Here is a 19,898-nt window from a genome sequence, read left to right as displayed (position 1 = left end):
AGCAACACCTAGATAAGTGTTTAATAACTGGGTCCTATACTTTGGCCACCTGATGCAAAGAGCTGACTCATTGGAAAAGACCCTACAGCTGGGAAAGACTGGAAAGGCAGGAGAAGAGGGTGACAGAGGATGAGATGGTTGGATGGCATCACCGACTCAATGGGCTTGAATCTGAGCAAGCCCTGGGAGATGCTGAGGGACAGGGAACTAGCGTGATACAGGACTAGCGTGCTGCAGTCCACGGGGTTGCAAAGAGTCAGACACGACTTAGTGACTGAATAACAGCCACGACAACTGCCCCAGTCTAGCTGACAGACAAAATAAAATCATCATAATCTCTTAAGGGGAGGGGTGGCAAAGAGTTTACTGCTATCTTTAATTTACTACTTGGGGAGTTAGAAGGGGACAAATGATCTCTTTTTATAGCATGACACTTCCCAAGGGTCATTTCTCCAAGCCTCCCTCCTGTGGCTTGTGGTATTTCCTTGATGGTCAGGCTAGTTTTTGTGAACAATCATCACCCAGTAAGCAGACGGGGCAGATGATGAAGAGGAGGAGGGGAAAGGGGAGGAGGAGGGATGTGGGGAGAAAGGAGACTATTCGTAACTGTATTGTCAACAATAATGCGCCCTAGTGGTTTTTCCAACTGTGTGTGTTCTCTGTACTTTTCCAAAGTTTTCCTCCAGGCTTTCTGGCTCCCAAGCCAGTTTATTTCATCATCTGCCACCTGGGCCAGAAATCTGGCAGCTCTGCCATCTGGTTCTGCCTACCGTGTGGCCTCAGGGACCTGTTGGTTTTTTATCTCAAACCTGCTTCAGGGCTGGGAGTGTTGAGTCAGATTGCATCAGCTCCACTATGGGTCTCCAGCATGGCTGGTTCCCGCTGTTCCCACCAGCCCTGATTATCTTAGCCCATTTGAAGACAGAAGCAAGAATGAACATGTGTGTCCCACCCTGTGCCAGATCTTTATAGTCCTGGTATGGCTTCAGGGGGTGGTTCTTATTCATGGCCCACTTTCATTCAGGTTTCTGCTTGAAAGCTACCTCCTCAGGGAGGCCCTCCCTGACTGCCCAGTCCAGAGCAGTGCTCTTGGTCACTTTCTAGTGCATCTGACTCTGTTAATTTCCCTAATTCCTGCCACCATCCAACTTGGTCTTATTTCCTGTTGACTTCCTCCACTAGATGTGAGCTCAGTGATCCAGAGACCTTGTCTGTCTTGTTCATCTGTGCTGGGTCCCAGCCCTGTTCCTGGTATAGAGTGGATGGGCAAGTACAGCTTGTTGTTGAGGAATGAACCACCTGGGAGATATAAATCCTCTCTTCATCTGCAGAGGAGGACATGAAGATTAGAGAGGGCAATTGACTTGCCCAAGGTCACACAGCCAGTGAGTAGCAGAGCTGAGACTTGAACTCAGTCAGTTCTTCTGAGTCTGGAACTTGTTCCTTCCTAATAGGTGAGAGAGGAGAGGTGAAATACCAGCCAGCAGGCAGCCCACAACCTTGTTCTAGAGAGACTCCAGGCTGGTTCCTGAGAGGTGTGTCTTTATTATGACAACAAATAAAAGCTCCTCATCTGTTTTGTGTGGCCAGCTAAGTGCCTTTCACTGTGCTAAATCCTTAGTTCTTTTAAAAATTGTGTTTTACACAACAACCCAAAACCTATGGGACACTGTAAAAGCAGTGCTAAGGGGAAGGTTCATAGCATTACAGGCTTACATCAAGAAACAAGAAAAAAGCCAAATAAATAACCTAACTCTACACCTAAAGCAATTAGAGAAGGAAGAAATGAAGAACCCCAGGGTTAGCAGAAGGAAAGAAATCGTAAAAATCAGGGCAGAAATAAATGCAATAGAAACTAAAGAGACCATAGCAAAAATCAACAAAGCTAAAAGCTGGTTTTTTGAAAAAATAAACAAAATTGACAAACCATTAGCAAGACTCATTAAGAAGCAAAGAGAGAAGAACCAAATTAACAAAATTAGAAATGAAAATGGAGAGATCACAACAGACAACACTGAAATACAAAGGATCATAAGAGAGTACTACCAGCAGCTCTATGCCAATAAAATGGACAACTTGGATGAAATGGACAAATTCTTAGAAAAGTATAACTTTCCAAAACTGAACCAGGAAGAAATAGAAGATCTTAACAGACCCATCACAAGCAAGGAAATCGAAACTGTAATCAAAAATCTTCCAGCAAACAAAAGCCCAGGACCAGATGGCTTCACAGCTGAATTCTACCAAAAATTTAGAGAAGAGCTAACACCTATCTTACTCAAACTCTTCCAGAAAATTGCAGATGAAGCTTCCAAACTCATTCTATGAGGCCACCATCACCCTAATTCCAAAACCAGACAAAGATGCCACAAAAAAAGAAAACTGCAGGCCAATATCACTGATGAACATAGATGCAAAAATCCTTAACAAAATTCTAGCAAACAGAATCCAACAACATATTAAAAAAATCATACACCATGACCAAGTGGGCTTTATCCCAGGAATGCAAGGATTCTTTAATATCTGCAAATCAATCAATGTAATACACCACATTAACAAATTGAAAGATAAAAACCATATGATTATCTCAATAGATGCAGAGAAAGCCTTTGACAAAATTCAACACTCATTTATGATTAAAACTCTCCAAAAAGCAGGAATAGAGGGAACATACCTCAACATAATAAAAGCTATATATGACAAACCCACAGCAAGCATCACCCTCAATGGTGAAAAATTGAAAGCATTTCCCCTGAAATAAGGAACAAGACAAGGGTGCCCACTCTCACCACTACTATTCAACATAGTGTTGGAAGTTTTGGCCACAGCAATCAGAGCAGAAAAAGAAGTAAAAGGAATCCAGATAGGAAAAGAAGTGAAACTCTCTCTGTTTGCAGATGACATGATCCTCTACATAGAAAACCCTAAAGACTCTACCAGAAAATTACTAGAGCTAATCAATGAATATAGTAAAGTTGCAGGATATAAAATTAACACACAGAAATCCCTTGCATTCCTATATACTAACAATGAAAAAACAGACAGAGAAATTAAGGAAACAATACCATTCACCATTGCAACAAAAAGAATAAAATACTTAGGAGTATATCTACCTAAAGAAACAAAGGACCTATACATAGAAAACTATAAAACACTGATGAAAGAAATCAAAGAGGACACAAACAGATGGAGAAACATACCATGTTCATGGATTGGAAGAATCAATATTGTCAAAATGGCTATTCTACCCAAAGCAATCTATAGATTCAATGCAATCCCTATCAAGCTACCAACGGTATTTTTCACAGAACTAGAAGAAATAATTTCACAATTTGTATGGAAATACAAAAAACCTCGAATAGCCAAAGTAATCTTGAGAAAGAAGAATGGAACTGGAGGAATCAACCTGCCTGACTTCAGACTCTACTACACAGCCACAGTCATCAAGACAGTATGGTACTGGCACAAAGACAGAAATATAGATCAATGGAACAGAATAGAAAGCCCAGAGATAAATCCATGAACCTATGGACACCTTATCTTTGACAAAGGAGGCAAGGATATACAATGGAAAAGACAACCTCTTTAACAAGTGGTGCTGGGAAAACTGGTCAACCACTTGTAAAACAATGAAACTAGAACACTTTCTAACACCATACACAAAAATAAACTCAAAATGGATTAAAGATCTAAATGTAAGACCAGAAACTATAAAACTCCTAGAGGAGCACATAGGCAAAACATTTTCCGACATAAATCACAGCAAGATCCTCTATGACCCACCTCCCAGAATATTGGAAATAAAATCAAAACTAAACAAACGGGACCTAATGAAACTTAAAAGCTTTTGCACTACAAAGGAAACTATAAGCAAGGTGAAAAGACAGCCCTCAGATTGGGAGAAAATAATAGCAAATGAAGAAACAGACAAAGGATTAATCTCAAAAATATACAAGCAACTCCTGCAGCTCAATTCCAGAAAAATAAATGACCCAATCAAAAAATGGGCCAAAGAACTAAACAGACATTTCTCCAAAGAAGACATACAGATGGCTAACAAACACATGAAAAGATGCTCAACATCACTCATTATTAGAGAAATGCAAATCAAAACCACAATGAGGTACCATTACACGCCAGTCAGGATGACTGCTATCCAAAAGTCTACAAGCAATAAATGCTGGAGAGGGTGTGGAGAAAAGGGAACCCTCTTACACTGTTGGTGGGAATGCAAACTAGTACAGCCACTATGGAAAACAGTGGAGATTTCTTAAAAAACTGGAAATAGAACTGCCATATGACCCAGCAATCCCACTTCTGGGCATACACACTGAGGAAACCAGATCTGAAAGAGACACGTGCACCCCAATGTTCATCACAGCACTGTTTGTAATAGCCAGGACATGGAAGCAACCTAGATGCCCATCAGCAGATGAATGGATAAGGAAGCTGTGGTACATATACACCATGGAATATTACTCAGCTGTTAAAAAGAATTCATTTGAATCAGTTCTAATGAGATGGATGAAACTGGAGCCCGTTATACAGAGTGAAGTAAGCCAGAAAGATAAAGAACATCACAGCATACTAACACATATATATGGAATTTAGAAAGATGGTAATGATAACCCTATATGCAAAACAGAAAAAGAGACACAGAAATACAGAACAGACTTTTGAACTCTGTGGGAGAAGGTGAGGGTGGGATGTTTCAAAAGAACAGCATGTATACTATCTATGGTGAAACAGATCACCAGCCCAGGTGGGATGCATGAGACAAGTGCTTGGGCCTGGTGCACTGGGAAGACCCAGAGGAATCGGGTGGAGAGGGAGGTGGGAGGGGGGATCGGGATGGGGAATACGTGTAAATCTATGGCTGATTCATATCAATGTATGACAAAACCCACTGAAATGTTGTGAATTAGCCTCCAACTAATAAAAAAAAATAAATAAATTTAAAAAAAAAAGGAAAAAAAAAAGAAAAAAAAAGGTCTGTAACATATTACTAAATGAAAAGAAGGTACAAAACAGTATATGGAATTTGACACAATTTTCATAAATTTTAAATAAATATTAAAAATTAAAAAAAAAATAAAAATTGTGTTTTAGTGATAAACATTCTAGCAGCTCAATGTGGGAGAAAATGCATTCGAGACTCCAATTTACTTCCCTCAGTTCCACTGTGTTGTGTGGATTCTTCTGGATTTTTTCAATGCACATACAAACGTGCACACATGCACATGCGTTCACAGGTTTTGTTTATAATCTCACCTTTGTGCTTGCTCACTTGCTCAGTTGTGTCTGACTCTTAGCAACCCCATGGACCATAGTCTGCCAGGTTCTTCTGTCCACCAAATTCTCCAGGCAACAATACCAGAGTGGGTTGCTGTTTTCTTCCCCAGGAGATCTTCCAGACCAAGGGATTGAACACATGCCTCCTGCGTCTCCTGCTTTGGCAGGTGGATTCTTAATCACTGTGCCACCTGCAAACTGTTTTGAAACATACGTTCTCCTACTCTTTCTGCCTGTGTCTAATGGGATGCTTGCAACTCTCTGTGAGGTTCCATCAACCCATTTAACAGATGTGTAAAGTGAGGTTCAGAGGGGTGATGGACTGTGCCAGGGGCTGATGATTCCAAGCAACCACCACAGCTGGTCTGGCACAGGCTTGCCCACTGCCTGGCTCTCGGTGGGGGTGGAAGGACCTCTGGCAAAGGGACAGAGGGAGAGTGGCTCCTTTCTGTAACACTGGCTTGGGGACATTCAATAAGCCAGGCTTGTTTGATCTGGCAGCTGAGATGTTCTTTGATGAGAAACCATGGGAGATGCTCCAGTCTCCTCAGGCACAGAACAGAAGGTCCTCATCTGAAGCTTCCTGACCCCCCATGCTGGGTCCCTTTATTCTCCTACCATCTGATCCAGGAAGCTGGGTGATGGATCCTGCCCCTAGGCCTGTTGGATTTTGAGTTCTTGGCCACACAGTGAAGCAGTCTTTAACTCTGGCTTCTGGACAGAATTCTGGACCAAAATTTTCACATTAGCTGGCTCCCCCAAGGACTTGGCAACTGCCATCATAGTGTGGGTACTGAAAGGACAGGGACAGACTTGCTTGTGCCTACTCTGTGATTATGGGGCCCTTTTAACCATGCAGTCCACTCCCCCTCTTCATTTGGGTCCCACTCAAAGGTCACCTCCTCCTGGAAGCCCTCGTGTCCCTGTCACTGTCTGGTAATTCTTGATCGTTTATCTGATCATCGCCCTTCTCCCCCCTTAGAGGAGTCCTTGACAGAAGAGACAATGTCTGCTGTGCTTACAGCTACACCCTAGCCTCTAGAATTGTGCCTGGAACATAGTAGACACTCAGTAAATGCACAGCCATCCAGGCCTGGCAAGGACAGGTTTTTCTCTTGATTTCACAGATTAAAAAAGTGAGAGACAAACGGGGTATGGTTTCCTGACATATATTGCAGAGCCTGACTCAGGTCTCTTAAAGCAGTGACTATCAAACTTTAACAAGCACAGGAATCCCTGGGATCTGGTTAAAACATCAATTCTGATTAGGTAAGTACAATCCTACAGTAATGATCTGTCACTGGGTAATGAACACCCCCCAAATCTTTTTTGTAGTTATTTTATATCAATAACCTTTAAATGTTGTTTTGGGGTGTAGCCGATTAACAATGTTGTGATAGTTTCAGATAGACAGCTAAGGGATTCAGTCAGGCATCTACATGTATCCATTCTCCCCCAAACTCCCCTCACATCCAGGCTTCCACGTAACATTGAGCAGTTTCCTGTAGGTCCATTTGGTTATCTGTGGCTCAGCTGGTATAAAGAATCCACCTGCAATGCGAGACCTGGGTTTGATCCCTGGGTTGGGAAGATCCCCCGGAGAAGGGAACGGCTACCCACTCCAGCATTCTGGCTTGGAGAATTCCATGGACTATAGTTCATGGGGTCACAAAGAGTCAGACACGACTGAGTGACTTTCAGTTTCACGTCACTTTTAAATATAGCAGTGTGTACGTGTCCATCCCAAACTCCCTTACTATCCCTCCCCCTCATCCTCACTGATCCCTCCTGCCAGCAGCCATAAATTCATTCTCTAAGTCTGCGAGTCTCTTTCAGCTTTGTAAGTAGTTTCATTTGCATCATCTCCTTTTAGATTCCACATGTTAGGGATGTGTTACACCATTTGTCCTTCTCTATCTGATTTACTTCACTCGATATGACAGTCTCTAAGTCCATCCATAATCAGTCCCCAAGTCTTCATGGCTTAAAACAATGGCTACTTTATTTTCTCTTATGATTCTGCATGTCAACTGGGAACACTGTGATGTCACCCAAGGTGATCATCTGGAGGCTCAGCTGGTTGGACCATACAGATGGCTCCCTCTTGTGGCCAGCAGGTGACACTGGCTGTCAGCTGGGAGATAATCCAAGGCTGCTGATCAGAGCTTCTCCAACCACCTTGGGTGTCTCTATAGCATGGTGACTGAGTTCCAAGGGACTGTGTTTCAAGAACAGCACGTCGGGCTTCCCTGGTGGCTCAGTGGTAAAGAATCTGCCTGCCATTGCAGTAGACACGGGTTTGATCCCTGGTCTGGGAAGATCCCACATGCTGTGGAGCAGCTAAGCCCCTGCACCACAACTATTGAGCCTTTGGTCTAGAGCCTGGGAGCCTCATCAGGAGAAGCCCCACACCAGAGCTAGAGAGTATCCCCTGCTGGAAAGTAGCCTGTGCAGCAGTGAAGACCCAGCATAGCCAAAAATAATAAATAAATAAAATTACATACATTAAAAAAACTCTCATAATGTAAATTTAAGCTGCCAAACCAGTCTAAGGCCCATACCTGGCATGGTACCTCGCCACACAATGTTAGTTAAACACTGTCAGGCCCGATTCAGGGAGAAGACAAAATAACTCCTCCTCTCACTGGGGACAATGGTAGAAATTTTGCGGCCATCACCTTGGTGTGTTAGGGCCCAAAGTTCTGCATTTCCTAGATGTTGCTGCTATTGCCAGTGCTGCTGGTCTGAGGACCCCATTTTGGGTGACCAGGTTTTACAGCTCGTAGCTATAAAGGTCCCTTTCTTCCCTAAACAGTTGATGAGTTCCGAATAAGTGCCAAAATTCTCTTTCACTAGTGCTGTCTTGTTGAATTACTTCTCTATGTGGTTGGAGAGAGTTATTGTACCTCTCTGGACCCCTGTTTCCTCTTCTTTCTTCCTGCTTCTCCCCACCCCACTCTGGCTAGCCCTGCTGCTTCTTACCTGCTCCCACCCTGCTCCTGGCTCTTTTCTGGATGGAACTGTCAGTGGCTGGATCCACCTCAGCAGAGAAGAAGAGTCTAGGACAGTGCACCCAAACTTGCTGGGGGCTCCAGGCTTCCCAGGTGGCTCAGTGGTAAAGAATCTGCCTGCCAATGTAGGAGATGCATGTTCGATCCCTGCATTGGGAAGATCCCCTGGAGGAGGGCATGGCAACCCATTCCAGTATTCTTGCCTGGAGAATCCCATGGACAGAAGGGCCTGGCTGGCTACATAAGTCCATGGGGTCGCAAAGAGTTGGACATGACTTAGTGACTAAACACAAGGACCAGGCACCTGAAGCTGGATGAAGCCTTCTGAAGGGACCCGAAGCTGGATCAGGTAGACCCGGAAGAAGTAGGGGGTAGCAGAGGTGGTGGAAGAAATTTGGGCATCTCTCCAGCTTTCTGAGATACAGAAAGAATGTCTGTCTGAACTTCTTTCATCCAGCAGCTGCATCCTTCAAACCCACCCTCATCTTTTAGCCCAACCACGAAGAGAGCTCATGGGGGGCTGAGACCACTTTACAGGGAAATTTGGGAATGGGATCTGGAAGAATTTGTGTTCCCTTTAATGCTTACATCCCATGTCCCAGAAGGGAAGGCTGAGCCCAGAGAAAGTGAAAGTGTTCGTCACTCAGTTGTGTCCGACTCTGTAACCCCAGGACCGTAGCCCGCCAGATTCCTCTGCCCATGGGATTCTCCAGGCAAGAAGACTGGAGTGGGTTGCCATGTCCACCTCCAGGGGATCTTCCTGACCCAGGCATCGAACCTAGGTCTCCTGCATTGCAGGCAGAGTCTTTGCCGTCTGAGCTACCAGGGGAGCCCAGAGAGAGTGGGCACAAACCACTGTGAGATTGAGGCTCCCCCCTCAGGATCTCCCTGCCCTGCCCTCCCCTGTGTGAACCCTGCTCTCTACGAGTGCCTTGCAAGCCTTACACCTCATGCTTCCAGATGCTCTCTTCCGACTGAGTCTTTTTTCCTCTGAATCTAAGGTGGGTAATTCCCAGTCAGGCTGGATTCTCTGTTCCTGCTCCCCTCAGTCATGGCTGAACACACACCCTGGGCTGTCTGGAGGAAGGACTTGATCTCCTGCCAGGCTGTGTGCCCCAAAGGGCAGAGGCTTCAGATCTCTGAGCTTCCTGATTCTGCGCTGAAAAATGACTCACGATGCCCTCCTGACACACGCATGGAGAGGAGCTGCAGAGATGTTTTGGGACAAGGCTGGGCCAGGCCCTGCTCACCTGGCACCTGAGCGTTCTTGCTTTGAGCGCCACACCCTAGCCTTGGAAGGGCAAAGGCGGTTGTAAACTTGGGGGCCCAGAGTCATCTTTGCCCGCACCCCAACAAAGCCACGCGGGAGGCGCTGAGTCCTGAGAGTTCAGGGTCTGCGCCATGTGACCCTGAGCTGGTCTCTCTGGTCAGACACCTCCGGTCTGAAGTCTTGGGCCAGACGCCAGGTTGGGGAGGAGGCAGGCGGGGACTGGCTGTGAGCCTAGCCCAGCCTCCCTGCGGCCATTCAAAGGTTGGGCCAGAGGGAGAGAGACCTCCCAGAAGGAGGACAGAGGAAGTTGTGTGGGACAAGCCGCTCCTGACCGAAGGTGCTGGGCTGGTGTTGCTGGGGCTGAGGGTTCTGGCCTGGGGCAGGAAGTGGGTGCTGCCCTAGACAGGGTGGCTCCAGAGAGAGAGTTGCACACCCACTCCCCCCCACCGGGGATGGTGGTTTCCTCGCAACTGGAGCCCCTGGCAACCTTCCACTAATTCAGTTCTTCATCTGTCTTTCTTTCTCTCTTCTCTCTCTTCCTTTCATTTCCCTTCCCTTTCTTCCCCTGCCTTTTTCTTTCTTTCTTTTTCTCTCTTTCTCTCTCCCTCTTCCTCTGAATTTCTGCTTCTCCCTCCCCTCTCCCAGTGCCTGTCTGCCTGTCTCTGAGCCCTTCTTGCCCGTCCCCAGCACTCCCCATCCCTACCCCTCTCTCCCTTGCTCCTCTCCCTCTATCCTTCTCTGCCTCACAGCTCACCATCGCTGCCTCTTCCTTCATCCTCAGGTTTCACCCTCCAACCCATCTGACCACAGGATGCTGGAGCTGACCCTGTCCTGGCTGGGACTCGGGCCGGTGGCAGCCTCCCCATGGCTGCTGCTGCTGCTGGTCGGGGCCTCCTGGCTCCTGGCCCGCATCCTGGCCTGGACCTACACCTTCTATGACAATTGCTGTCGCCTCCGATGTTTCCCGCAGCCCCCCAAGCGGAGCTGGTTTTGGGGTCACCTGGGCCAGGTGAGTATGAGCAGCAGGAATAGGTCTGGGGGATCAGGGTGGATAGACTTCCTGAGGGTCAGGAATGGGGCTTAGAGAGCTGGGAGTCTGGGATTAGGCTGGGGTCTATGGTGGCAAGGGAAACCTCTTGCCTCACCTCCCACCCACTGGGTCCAGTCCTCTCTTCTCTGTCCATCCTATGCTTCAATGCCTTCCTTCTTCTTCTTCTTTTTTAAATTTACTTATTTCACTCACTGGATCTTAGTTGTGGCATGCAGGATCTTCAGTCTTCTTTGCTGTATGTGGGAGCTTTTTTTTTTTCCATTTATTTTTATTAGTTGGAGGCTGATTACTTTACAATATTGTAGTGGTTTTTGCCATACATCGACATGAATCAGCCATGGATTTGCATGTATTCCCCATCCCGATCCCCTCTCCCTCCTCCCTCCCCCCTCCATCCCTCTGGGTCTTCCCAGTGCACCAGCCCCGAGCACTTGTCTCAAGCATCCAGCCTGGGCTGGTGATCTGTTTCACCCTAGATAATATGCATGTTTATACATGATATATGATACATGATATACATGATGTATACATGATAATATACATGTTTTGATGTTCCGATGCTGTTCTCTTGAAACATCCCACCCTCGCCTTCTCTATGTGGGAGCTTTAATTGCAGAATGCAGGATCTGGTTCCCTGACCAGGGATCGAACCTGGGCCTTCTGCATGGGGAGCATGGAGTCTTAGCTACTGGACCACCAGAGAAGTTCCCCCAGTGCCCTTCTTGTTCCCCAGTGCTGTCCTCACCCCAAGCCCGTTTTGGGTCATGTTCCTGTTTGTCTTCCCCACATTTGTGCACATTTGAGGGGCTCTCAGGGTGGGCTGGAGAGAGCTGGGCCCCATGGTGTCCCCACAGACTGCATGGCTGGTCTTGAGGCCTCCTCAGACCCACTGTCCAGGATCTGTTCCAGTTGGGCCTTGGGCCAGTGTCTACTCCTCTGTGGGCTTCTGCTTCCCCATAGGAATTAATTATGAGCCCCGCCCCATCTTCCCCCAATGGGGTCAGAGGAATATGTGGACAGTTTCTCCTTCTCCCCTTCCTCAGTCACCTTTCTTTTCCTATCTTGCCTTCCACCCCCAAGACGCATCAGTGAGCCCTGTTGCCCAAATTGGATGAAAGCGGACCACTCTCTTTTTCAGAATCACTCTGCTCTAATGGTCAAACTTCCTGGAAGGAGGCTTCTGGCCCACCTTCCTAGTCTTATCCTCAGAGGCCTTTCCTCTGCGTTGAGTCCGGCCCCTTTTACCACAATCACACTTAGGATTTTGTCATCACCTGTAAGGGCGGCACCTCCAGAACCATTGACCTGAGGATTGCATTCTGTGATCACAACCCCTCTTCCTTCGAGCTTCTTTTTTCTTCATCTCCCATCCTAGATCTTTCCAGGATATTCAGTCCCTTCTATACCCTAGTCCAATGGCTTCCTTTCCATCCTACTGCCTCGGATACATTTAGCTTAGATTCTCATCCTTTGTGCTTGGGCTGCGGTGTCTGGCCAATCGGGTTTTCCTTCATGACGCTTTGGATAAGAGCTAAACCCTCAAAGTACTCTGATCTCTTCTCCACGATGATGCTAGAGGTCACAAAACAGGACAAAGAGGTGACATGAACACCCCCACCTGCCCATTCCCAGTGGGCTTTCTTCTGAACAAAACCTCTGGTCTGCTGTCTCAGAGTTGTTTTCACTCACTGCCTCCCTTTCTCTGTTTGCTCTCTCCTGCTCCAATCTGGTCCCCACCTCCATCTGGCATCTGCTCCTGCCAGATGGCTGTGGTCTCTAGGTCTCCACACCCCATGGACTCCATTCAGCCCCATCTCATCCAACTCCCAGCAGCTCTCTGAGCTTGCGGACCATGCTGTCCTCCTGAAACCTGCTTTTTCTCTTGGTTCCAGGACACACCCTCCTCTGGTCTCTCCCCTACCTCCCCATAGCCCCTCTGTCTCCTCTTGGCTCCTCCTTTGTTCCATCTTTTCATGTGAGGAACCCCCCACCCCCAGCATTATAACCCTTTCTCCTTCTTCTGAAGACATTTCCTCACCTAGGACTCCAACTTGTAAGGCGACCATCAGTTTCCTCCATAAGTGAATTTCAAGTTCACATCTCTCCTGATCCCAAGGTCATCCAGCTCCTTACTCCTCTTCTCACGTGAAGGGGGAGGGTCTCATAAACATCTCATTCTTTGCTCAGAATCTGAACTCATGGCTTCCTCCCCAATCCTGCCCCTTCCCTCAGTTTAGCACATCCTTCTAGCTGCCCACATCCCATACTTTGGGGTCCCTGAGCCTGCCTGCTTCTCTCACCCATGCCCCCAGGCCTAATATGCTGCCTCCACAAGCTGTCTTCAGTCTGTCCCTATCTGCATCTCCTATCACCCATGGCCCCATCCACCATCATTCTTCTCCAGGAATCCTTGCCAAGCCTACTCTCTGGTCTCCTCATTGCCACTGGCATCCCCTCCATCCTCTCTCTCTCTTTAGTCCTGGATAGACTTTTCTGGAATTCAGTTTAGGTCCTGCCGTTTCTTGGCTGAAAACTGTTCAATGACTGCCTATCACTCTGAAGATAAAGACTAAATGTTTCCAGGCCGGCACCTGCAGTTCTCCTTAGCCTTGTGCATGTCATGGTCACTCTGAGCTTCTGCTTTATCTCTTCAGTGAACCAAACTCTTCCCACTGCAGGGTTTTTGCTTGTGCTGCAGGAAGCACTCCCCTTCCTGTGTTTACCCCCTGGATTCCTCCTCATCCTTCCATTTTTGGCTCAGGTATAACTATCTTCTCTAAGCTTCCTTTGACTCCCCCAGACTCTGATCTCTGACTTTGCCCTTCTGTTGCCGTTGTTCAGTCTCTAAGTCACGTCCAGTTCTTTGCAACCCCATGGACTGCAGCACAGCAGGCTGCCCTGTCCTTCATCATCTCCTGGAGTTTGCTCAAACTCATGTCCATTTAGTCGATGCTGCCATCTCATCCTCTGTCATCCCCTTCTTCCGTCTTCAATCTTTCCCTGCATCAGGGTCTTTTCCAATGAGCCAGCTCTTCGTATCAGGTGGCCAAAATATCGGAGCTTCAAAACTTCAGCATCAGTCCTTCCAATGAACATTCAGGGTTTATTTCCTTCAGGATTGACCGGTTTGATCTTGCAGTCCAAAGGACTCTCAAGAGTCTTCTCCAAATGACAGTTCAAAAGCATCAATTCTTTGGCATTCAGCCTTCTTTATGGTCCAACTCTCACATCTGTATGTGACTACTGGAAAAACCACAGCTTTGACTATATGGATCTTTGTTGGCAAAGTGATGTCTCTGCTTTTTAATATGCTGTCTAGGTTTGTCATAGCTTTTCTTCCAAGGAGCAAGTATCTTTTAATTTTATGACTGCAGTCATCATCTGCAGTGACTTGGGAGCCCAAGAAAATAGAGTCTGTCACTGTTTCCATTTTTTCCACGTCTCTTTGCAATGAAGAGATGGGACCAGAATTCATGATCTTAATTTTTTGAATGTTGAGTTTTAAGCCAGTTTTTTCACTCTCCTCTTTCACCCTCATCAAGAGGCTCTTTAGTTCCTCTTTGCTTTCTGCCATTAGGATAGTATCCTCTGCATATCTGGGGTTATTGATATTTCTCCGGGCAGTCTTGATTCCAGCTTGTGATTCATTCAGCCTGGCATTTCTCATGATGTACTCTGCATGTAAGTTAAAAAAGCAGGGTGATAATATACAGCTTTGTTGTACTCCTTTCCCAATTTGAACCAGTCTTGTGTTCATGTCCAGTTCTAACTTTTGCTTCTTGACCTGCACACAGGTTTCTCAGGAAACAGGTAAAGTGGTCTGGTATTCCCATATCTTTAAGAATTTTATACAGTTAGCTGAGATCCACACAGTCAAAGGCTTTAGTGTAGAAGCAGCAGTAGATGTTTTTCTGGAATCCTGTTGCTTTTTCTATGATCCAGCTGATGTTGGCAATCTGATCTCTGGTTTCTCTGCCTTTTCTAAATCCAGCGTGTACTTTTGGAAGTTCTCAGTTCATGTATTGTTGAAACCTAACTTAAAGGATTTTGAGTATTACCTTGCTAGAATGTGAAATGAACACAGTTTTATGGACTTGCCCTTGCTCATGGTTGAATAGTTAATTGTTCGTTACTTATTATCCATCTCTCACACTAGGTATTTGCTCTGGGGACAAACATGATATACACAGTGGCCCATCCTGTTAAATAAATGTTTGGCAATACTGTGGTGGAGGCCTGGGTAACTTGCCATCACTTCCCTTTTTCATCCAAGGCTAAAGGCACAACTGTCCAGCTCCTCTCTCCTCCTCCCCCAGACCAGCATCTCACAGAACAGTATGTCCCAGGCACATTGTAAAGTCTGCCTGAGATTAGAGGGCTTGTGAAAGGTTGTTGCTGGAACTGAAAAGACGTCAGGATTCTTGGCCTCCGGAGGAGAAGAATTCAATCCGGGGCCAGAGACGAGCCTTGATCGCTCAAAGCTTTTGTGTAATAAAGTTTTATTAAAGTATAAAGGAGGTAGAGAAAGCTTCTGACATAGACATCAGAAGGGGGCAGAAAGAGTGCCCCCCCTGCTAGTTTTTAGCTGGATGTTATATAGGTACTAGCAGTCTGTTAATGAAAGAAAGGAGTGTCTTGAAACTCAGAGAATGGCATCAGCCCCCTCATCCGTAAGATGTACTTTGGGATAATCTTGGCACCAGATGAGTCATCCCCGGGCCATAAAACAATGACTTGAATCTTGTAGAAAGACAGATTACAATACAAATAGTTTCATTTACATAGTTTAGGGGAACAATGTCTGAGTATAACATACTCCTTTGACAAGTTGGTTCTGAGCCGTTAGGCAAACCGACTTGAAGACAGAGTCTGGGGTAAATGCACAGTACATTAACATAGCTTATGACAAACATTTCCATAAGAAAAGTGCATTGGTTAACTCAAGGTTTGAGAATAGTTAACTTCACATGGAACCAGGTGTCATTATGGCAACATAGTATTTTAAGAGAAACCTCCTTTTAAATTTGTATAGAGAAAGGAAAAAAAAAAAAATCACTAGTTTGTTTCCTCCTGCCGCTTAAGAGAGAGATAAAAATGTCTGACACTTGCAGCCTATTTCCTCCGTTTGGAGACACCTGGCTTTCCTGCCTGTTACCCTCTCACTTGGAATGTTCTCAGAGAGCTCCAGAGGGAGCGGGAATGCTATGAAGTTACTCTTCTGACTCCCCATCCAAGCTTGACTGTGGAGGCTGGTCTTAATCATGCTTTTCTCCTCCAATATCTCCTGCTGTGTGACTTTGGCTAAGTTCCTCTCCCTCTCTGAGCTGAACTTATCAAATGCCTCAGGGTCCTCAGGGAGCAGAGTGTGTGCACTCTCAGTCACTCAGTCACGTCCAACTCTTTGCGACCCCATGGACTGTAGTCCACCGGGCTTCTCTGTGCTTGGGATTCTCCAGGCAAGCATACTTGAGTGGAATCTTCCAGACCTAGGGATTGGACCTGTGTCTCCTGCATTTGCAAGTAGATTCTTTACTGTTAGTGCCACCTGGGAAGTCTCCAGTGAGCAAGGAGCAGGTCACAAAGGTAAAAATGACTTATGGTCACCTGCCTGGAGCACCTGAGGGCTTGCATGGGGTGTCCTGAGGGACTGGAGAGGGTGCCTCACCAGAAAGCAACTCTCCCTTCTTCTTCTTTTGGGGGATATGGCTTCAGTTTCTTCATTTGTAATTGTCATGATTTATGGGAGTGTCCAAGAAGCAGGTTCTAGCCCTGCTTCTTGGGAAGATCTTGGGTTGGGAAGATCGCCTGGAGAAGGAAATGACAACCCACTCCAGTATTCTTGCCTGGAAAATTCTGTGGAGAGAGGCGTCTGGTGGGCTATAGTCCATGGGATTATAAAGAGTTGGACACCACTGAGAGACTAAAGACCAATAGTAGCAGCATGGGAGTGTCCATAGGTTCAGGACAGAGATAGATAGCTAGGATGTACTGTGAGAAATAGATAGACAGGATGTACCAGATAGATGTCTATATCTAGATAGATATTTGGTTGGCCAATGAGTTCATTCAAACCTTCCATAAGATGTTATGGAAAACATGAATGCACTCCTTGGCCAACCCAGTAGCTAGCTAGCTAGACAGACAGAGAGGATGCACTATGCATAGAGCATCAGCAGAAGGGGTTCTAAGGTGACAGGGGATGTCTTGACTGATGGGCAGAGTTAACCTGTGTCCCTTGGGGTCAGCCAGGGCTGGAAAGCCCCAGGACTGTAGACCCTTAACTATGGAAGGAATTTGAGGCTATGTGGATGGGCCAGAACATGAAAGGATGTGGACTCAAAATCCAGGGACAAGTCCTGAGTCCACCCTGCTACTAATAAATCTCCTCCATAGGGATCTTCTCCTGTGTCCACCCCTGGGGCTGGCACCACTCCCAGGATGAGAAAAATGATTTCTTTGTGCTAAAGTCATCCTCCCTGTAGGCAAAGAATGTCTTCTCCCTGCCCTGGGGTGCCCCCTTGGGACTTGGAGAGCCTCCATGTCCCTCCCATCTCTGGCATGAAGAAGCAGGGGAAGCAGAGATCCCCTCCATCTGTGCAGGTTCCCACACACTGTTCACTGCAGCAGCTTCTCCTGGGGGAGTGATGGCTATTGCCTTGCTTGCAGGTCCTCCCAACGGTGCAGGGCTTGAGGGACTTCACTCCACTTCACTCACCTGCCCCCGGGGACTTAGGATCTGGCTGGGCTCCATCATCTTCCTCATCATTTTCTGCCACCATGACATTGCCTGATCTGTCACCAGCACCACAGGTGTCCGCCTGGGACAGGTGGTAGTGGGTGTCATGGCAGTTTCTGAGGGCGGTGAGCCCCTCACTGGCAAACTTCTGTTCACTTCCTGCAGGTCCCAGGGCCCCTCCTGCTCTTGGGCACCCTTGCTCATCTTTTCTTTCCCCCTTTCATTTATTTGCCAACCCCATTCTGGTGTTCTGAACATTGCTTGGGGATCCTTACAGAGACTGAGCTCTGGGCTCTGTTGTGGAGGACCCTCCAATCTTGGTCACACAGGATTAGAGATATCCCTGATCCTGTGTGGTCTGGGTGGGTCTGAGGGAGAGACACGGGCTGGGGGAGCCCAGAGAGGAATTAGGGCTTTTGCCATTGGGGCAGGCTGGAGGACTTCTTGGAGGCAGAGTTGTTGGAAGTGGGTCTGGAACAATTAATAGGCATTTTTTTTAAAGCAAAGAAGTGAAAGTATATTCTGTGGAGAGGACTAGTGCACTCAAAGGCCTGGAAGTGAAAGCGTGAGTGCCTGTCTTATATATACACAGATATACATATACACAGATACAAATATATCTATCTTCTACCTATTTATCAATCCATCAACCCACTTTCTATCATAGCTGTCATATCTGCTTATTTATCTATATGTTTTCCATCTACCCATACATCATCATCTATCTGTCACCTACCATCTGTCTATACCTACCCATCTATCATTTATCCAACTATCATCTAGTCATCCATCCATCCATCTTTCTATTCATCCATCTATCCTCCCATCATCTAATGATTAGTGGATTAGTAGGTTATCTATCTATCTATCCATCCACCCATTATCTCCTCCCACCTCTCTCCCCTGCCCTCTTTCTCTCTCTTCCCTGCCATTCTCCCCTCTCTCTCAGTCAAAATACAGAGATGAAGAGAATAAGGGGACAGAGAGAGGCACATAGAGAGACATGAAAAAAGACAGAGATGAACAGAGAAAAGCTGACTCAGATGGAGAGAGTATAGATCAACAATCTAGGCAGAAGAGGATAAGGGGGTGAGTGGGTGTGGTGGGTAGGGGGATGAAGCAGGAGGGTGTAGCTTCTGGTACCTCCTGCCAAGCCTAGCCTCAACCCCACCTGTTCCCAGGCACAGAGCAATGAGGAGGGCATGCGGCTGGTGGAGGAGCTGGGCCACTCCTTCCGCGACGTCCACCTCTGGTGGATGGGGCCCCTTTTCCCCATCCTGCGGCTTGTCCACCCTAACTTCGTTGCCCCTCTGCTCCAGGCCTCAGGTATCTGTCCCAGGAGCACCCCCTCCCAGCCTCTTCCCTGGCCCCTGCTCTCAAGCCCTTCCCACTCCTGGACAGACCAGGTTGAGCAGGAGAATGGACAGCATTGACAGAGAGCTGCTGGGTGACTCTGGCAAAGTCTCAAGTTCTCTCTGGTTGTCAACATCTTTTTTCAGCTTTGGGTGGTGGAAAATCAAAAATGTTGGTCCACCATGTCAGATGTTCCAGGAGAGGTCAGAAAGTGCTGGGGCAAGCATGCTGTCCCTGTTGCCTAAAAGTGCATTTTGCGGAGTGCTGTGCTGTGCTTGGGGATTTTAGGACATTCTGGGCCACGTAGGAGCCATGCCAAGGTGTGGTGGGATGTGTTGTGTCATGTTGGGGTGTGTCTAAGCACATAGGGTTGTGTTGATGGGGTCCACTCTGTGCTGCAGCCTGGTCTGGTCCCCCTCCCCCTCCCCCCCCACCACCTACCTCTTCCCAGCTTCCTCTCCTCTTGGCCCCATTCCTGCTATGCTGGGCTTGGAGGAGAAATTCAGAACCCTTCCTGGGAGCCTCCAGCCCCCACCACAAGTTATTCCTTCCCCTGCATCCACCATGGCACCTGATGTTCTATTTCTTGTGTCAGCCACCATCATACCCAAGGATACGTTTTTCTACAACTTCCTGAAGCCCTGGTTGGGTGAGTAACTGTTTGTGAAGGGGATTGGGGATGACCCTGGGGACCCAGAGGAAGGTCTTCCTTTGCCCACTCCCCGTGGCTGTCTCTGCTAGGGGATGGGCTCCTGCTGAGTGCTGGTGACAAGTGGAGCAGCCACCGTCGCCTGCTGACACCCGCCTTCCACTTCAAGATTTTGAAGCCATATATGAAGATTTTCAACAAGAGCACAGACGTCATGCATGTGAGTGTCTTGAACCCAGGGTCCCAGCTGGAGCCTTGGGAAAGGGGGAATGGGCTCAAATACATATGGTCTGGAATCCTGGTTTAGCTGGATGGCTTTGGGGAGGGGGTCACTGATTTTCCTCTCTAAGCCTCAGTTTCCTCATCTGTAAAACTGGGATGAAAGTGAAAGTGAAATTCGCTCAGTTGTGTCTTACTCTTTGCGACTGCATGGACTATACAGTCCATGGAATTCTCCAGGCCAGAATAGTGGAGTGGGTAGCCTTTCCCTTCTCCAAGGGATCTTCCCAACCCAGGGATCGAGCTCAGGTCTCCCA

At 47.1% G+C, this 19,898-nt stretch overlaps 1 protein-coding gene across 2 annotated transcripts in view; it reads left to right on the top strand.

Annotated features, from left to right (window-relative positions):
• Positions 1-9,678: 9,678 nt before the first annotated feature.
• LOC133061795 (cytochrome P450 4F6-like) overlaps positions 9,679-19,898 on the top strand; it is a 33,139-nt gene continuing 22,919 nt past the window's right edge. The window contains exons 1-5 of one of the 2 annotated variants that reach the window (XM_061149997.1): positions 9,679-9,910; positions 10,355-10,582; positions 18,542-18,686; positions 19,309-19,362; positions 19,455-19,582. In XM_061149997.1, the coding sequence (XP_061005980.1) occupies positions 10,385-10,582; positions 18,542-18,686; positions 19,309-19,362; positions 19,455-19,582 (525 nt within the window). In that variant the 5' untranslated portion in view covers positions 9,679-9,910; positions 10,355-10,384. Of the gene's footprint in view, positions 9,911-10,354; positions 10,583-18,541; positions 18,687-19,308; positions 19,363-19,454; positions 19,583-19,898 lie in introns of those variants that run through there. The other variant, XM_061149998.1, reaches the window with a different exon arrangement.

Source organism: Dama dama, chromosome 9 (genome assembly GCF_033118175.1).
Source record: "Dama dama isolate Ldn47 chromosome 9, ASM3311817v1, whole genome shotgun sequence".
In the NCBI taxonomy this organism is placed as follows: Eukaryota; Metazoa; Chordata; class Mammalia; order Artiodactyla; family Cervidae; genus Dama; species Dama dama.
Note: the sequence above shows the minus strand (reverse complement) of the source record. Positions and strands in the feature narration are given on the sequence as shown.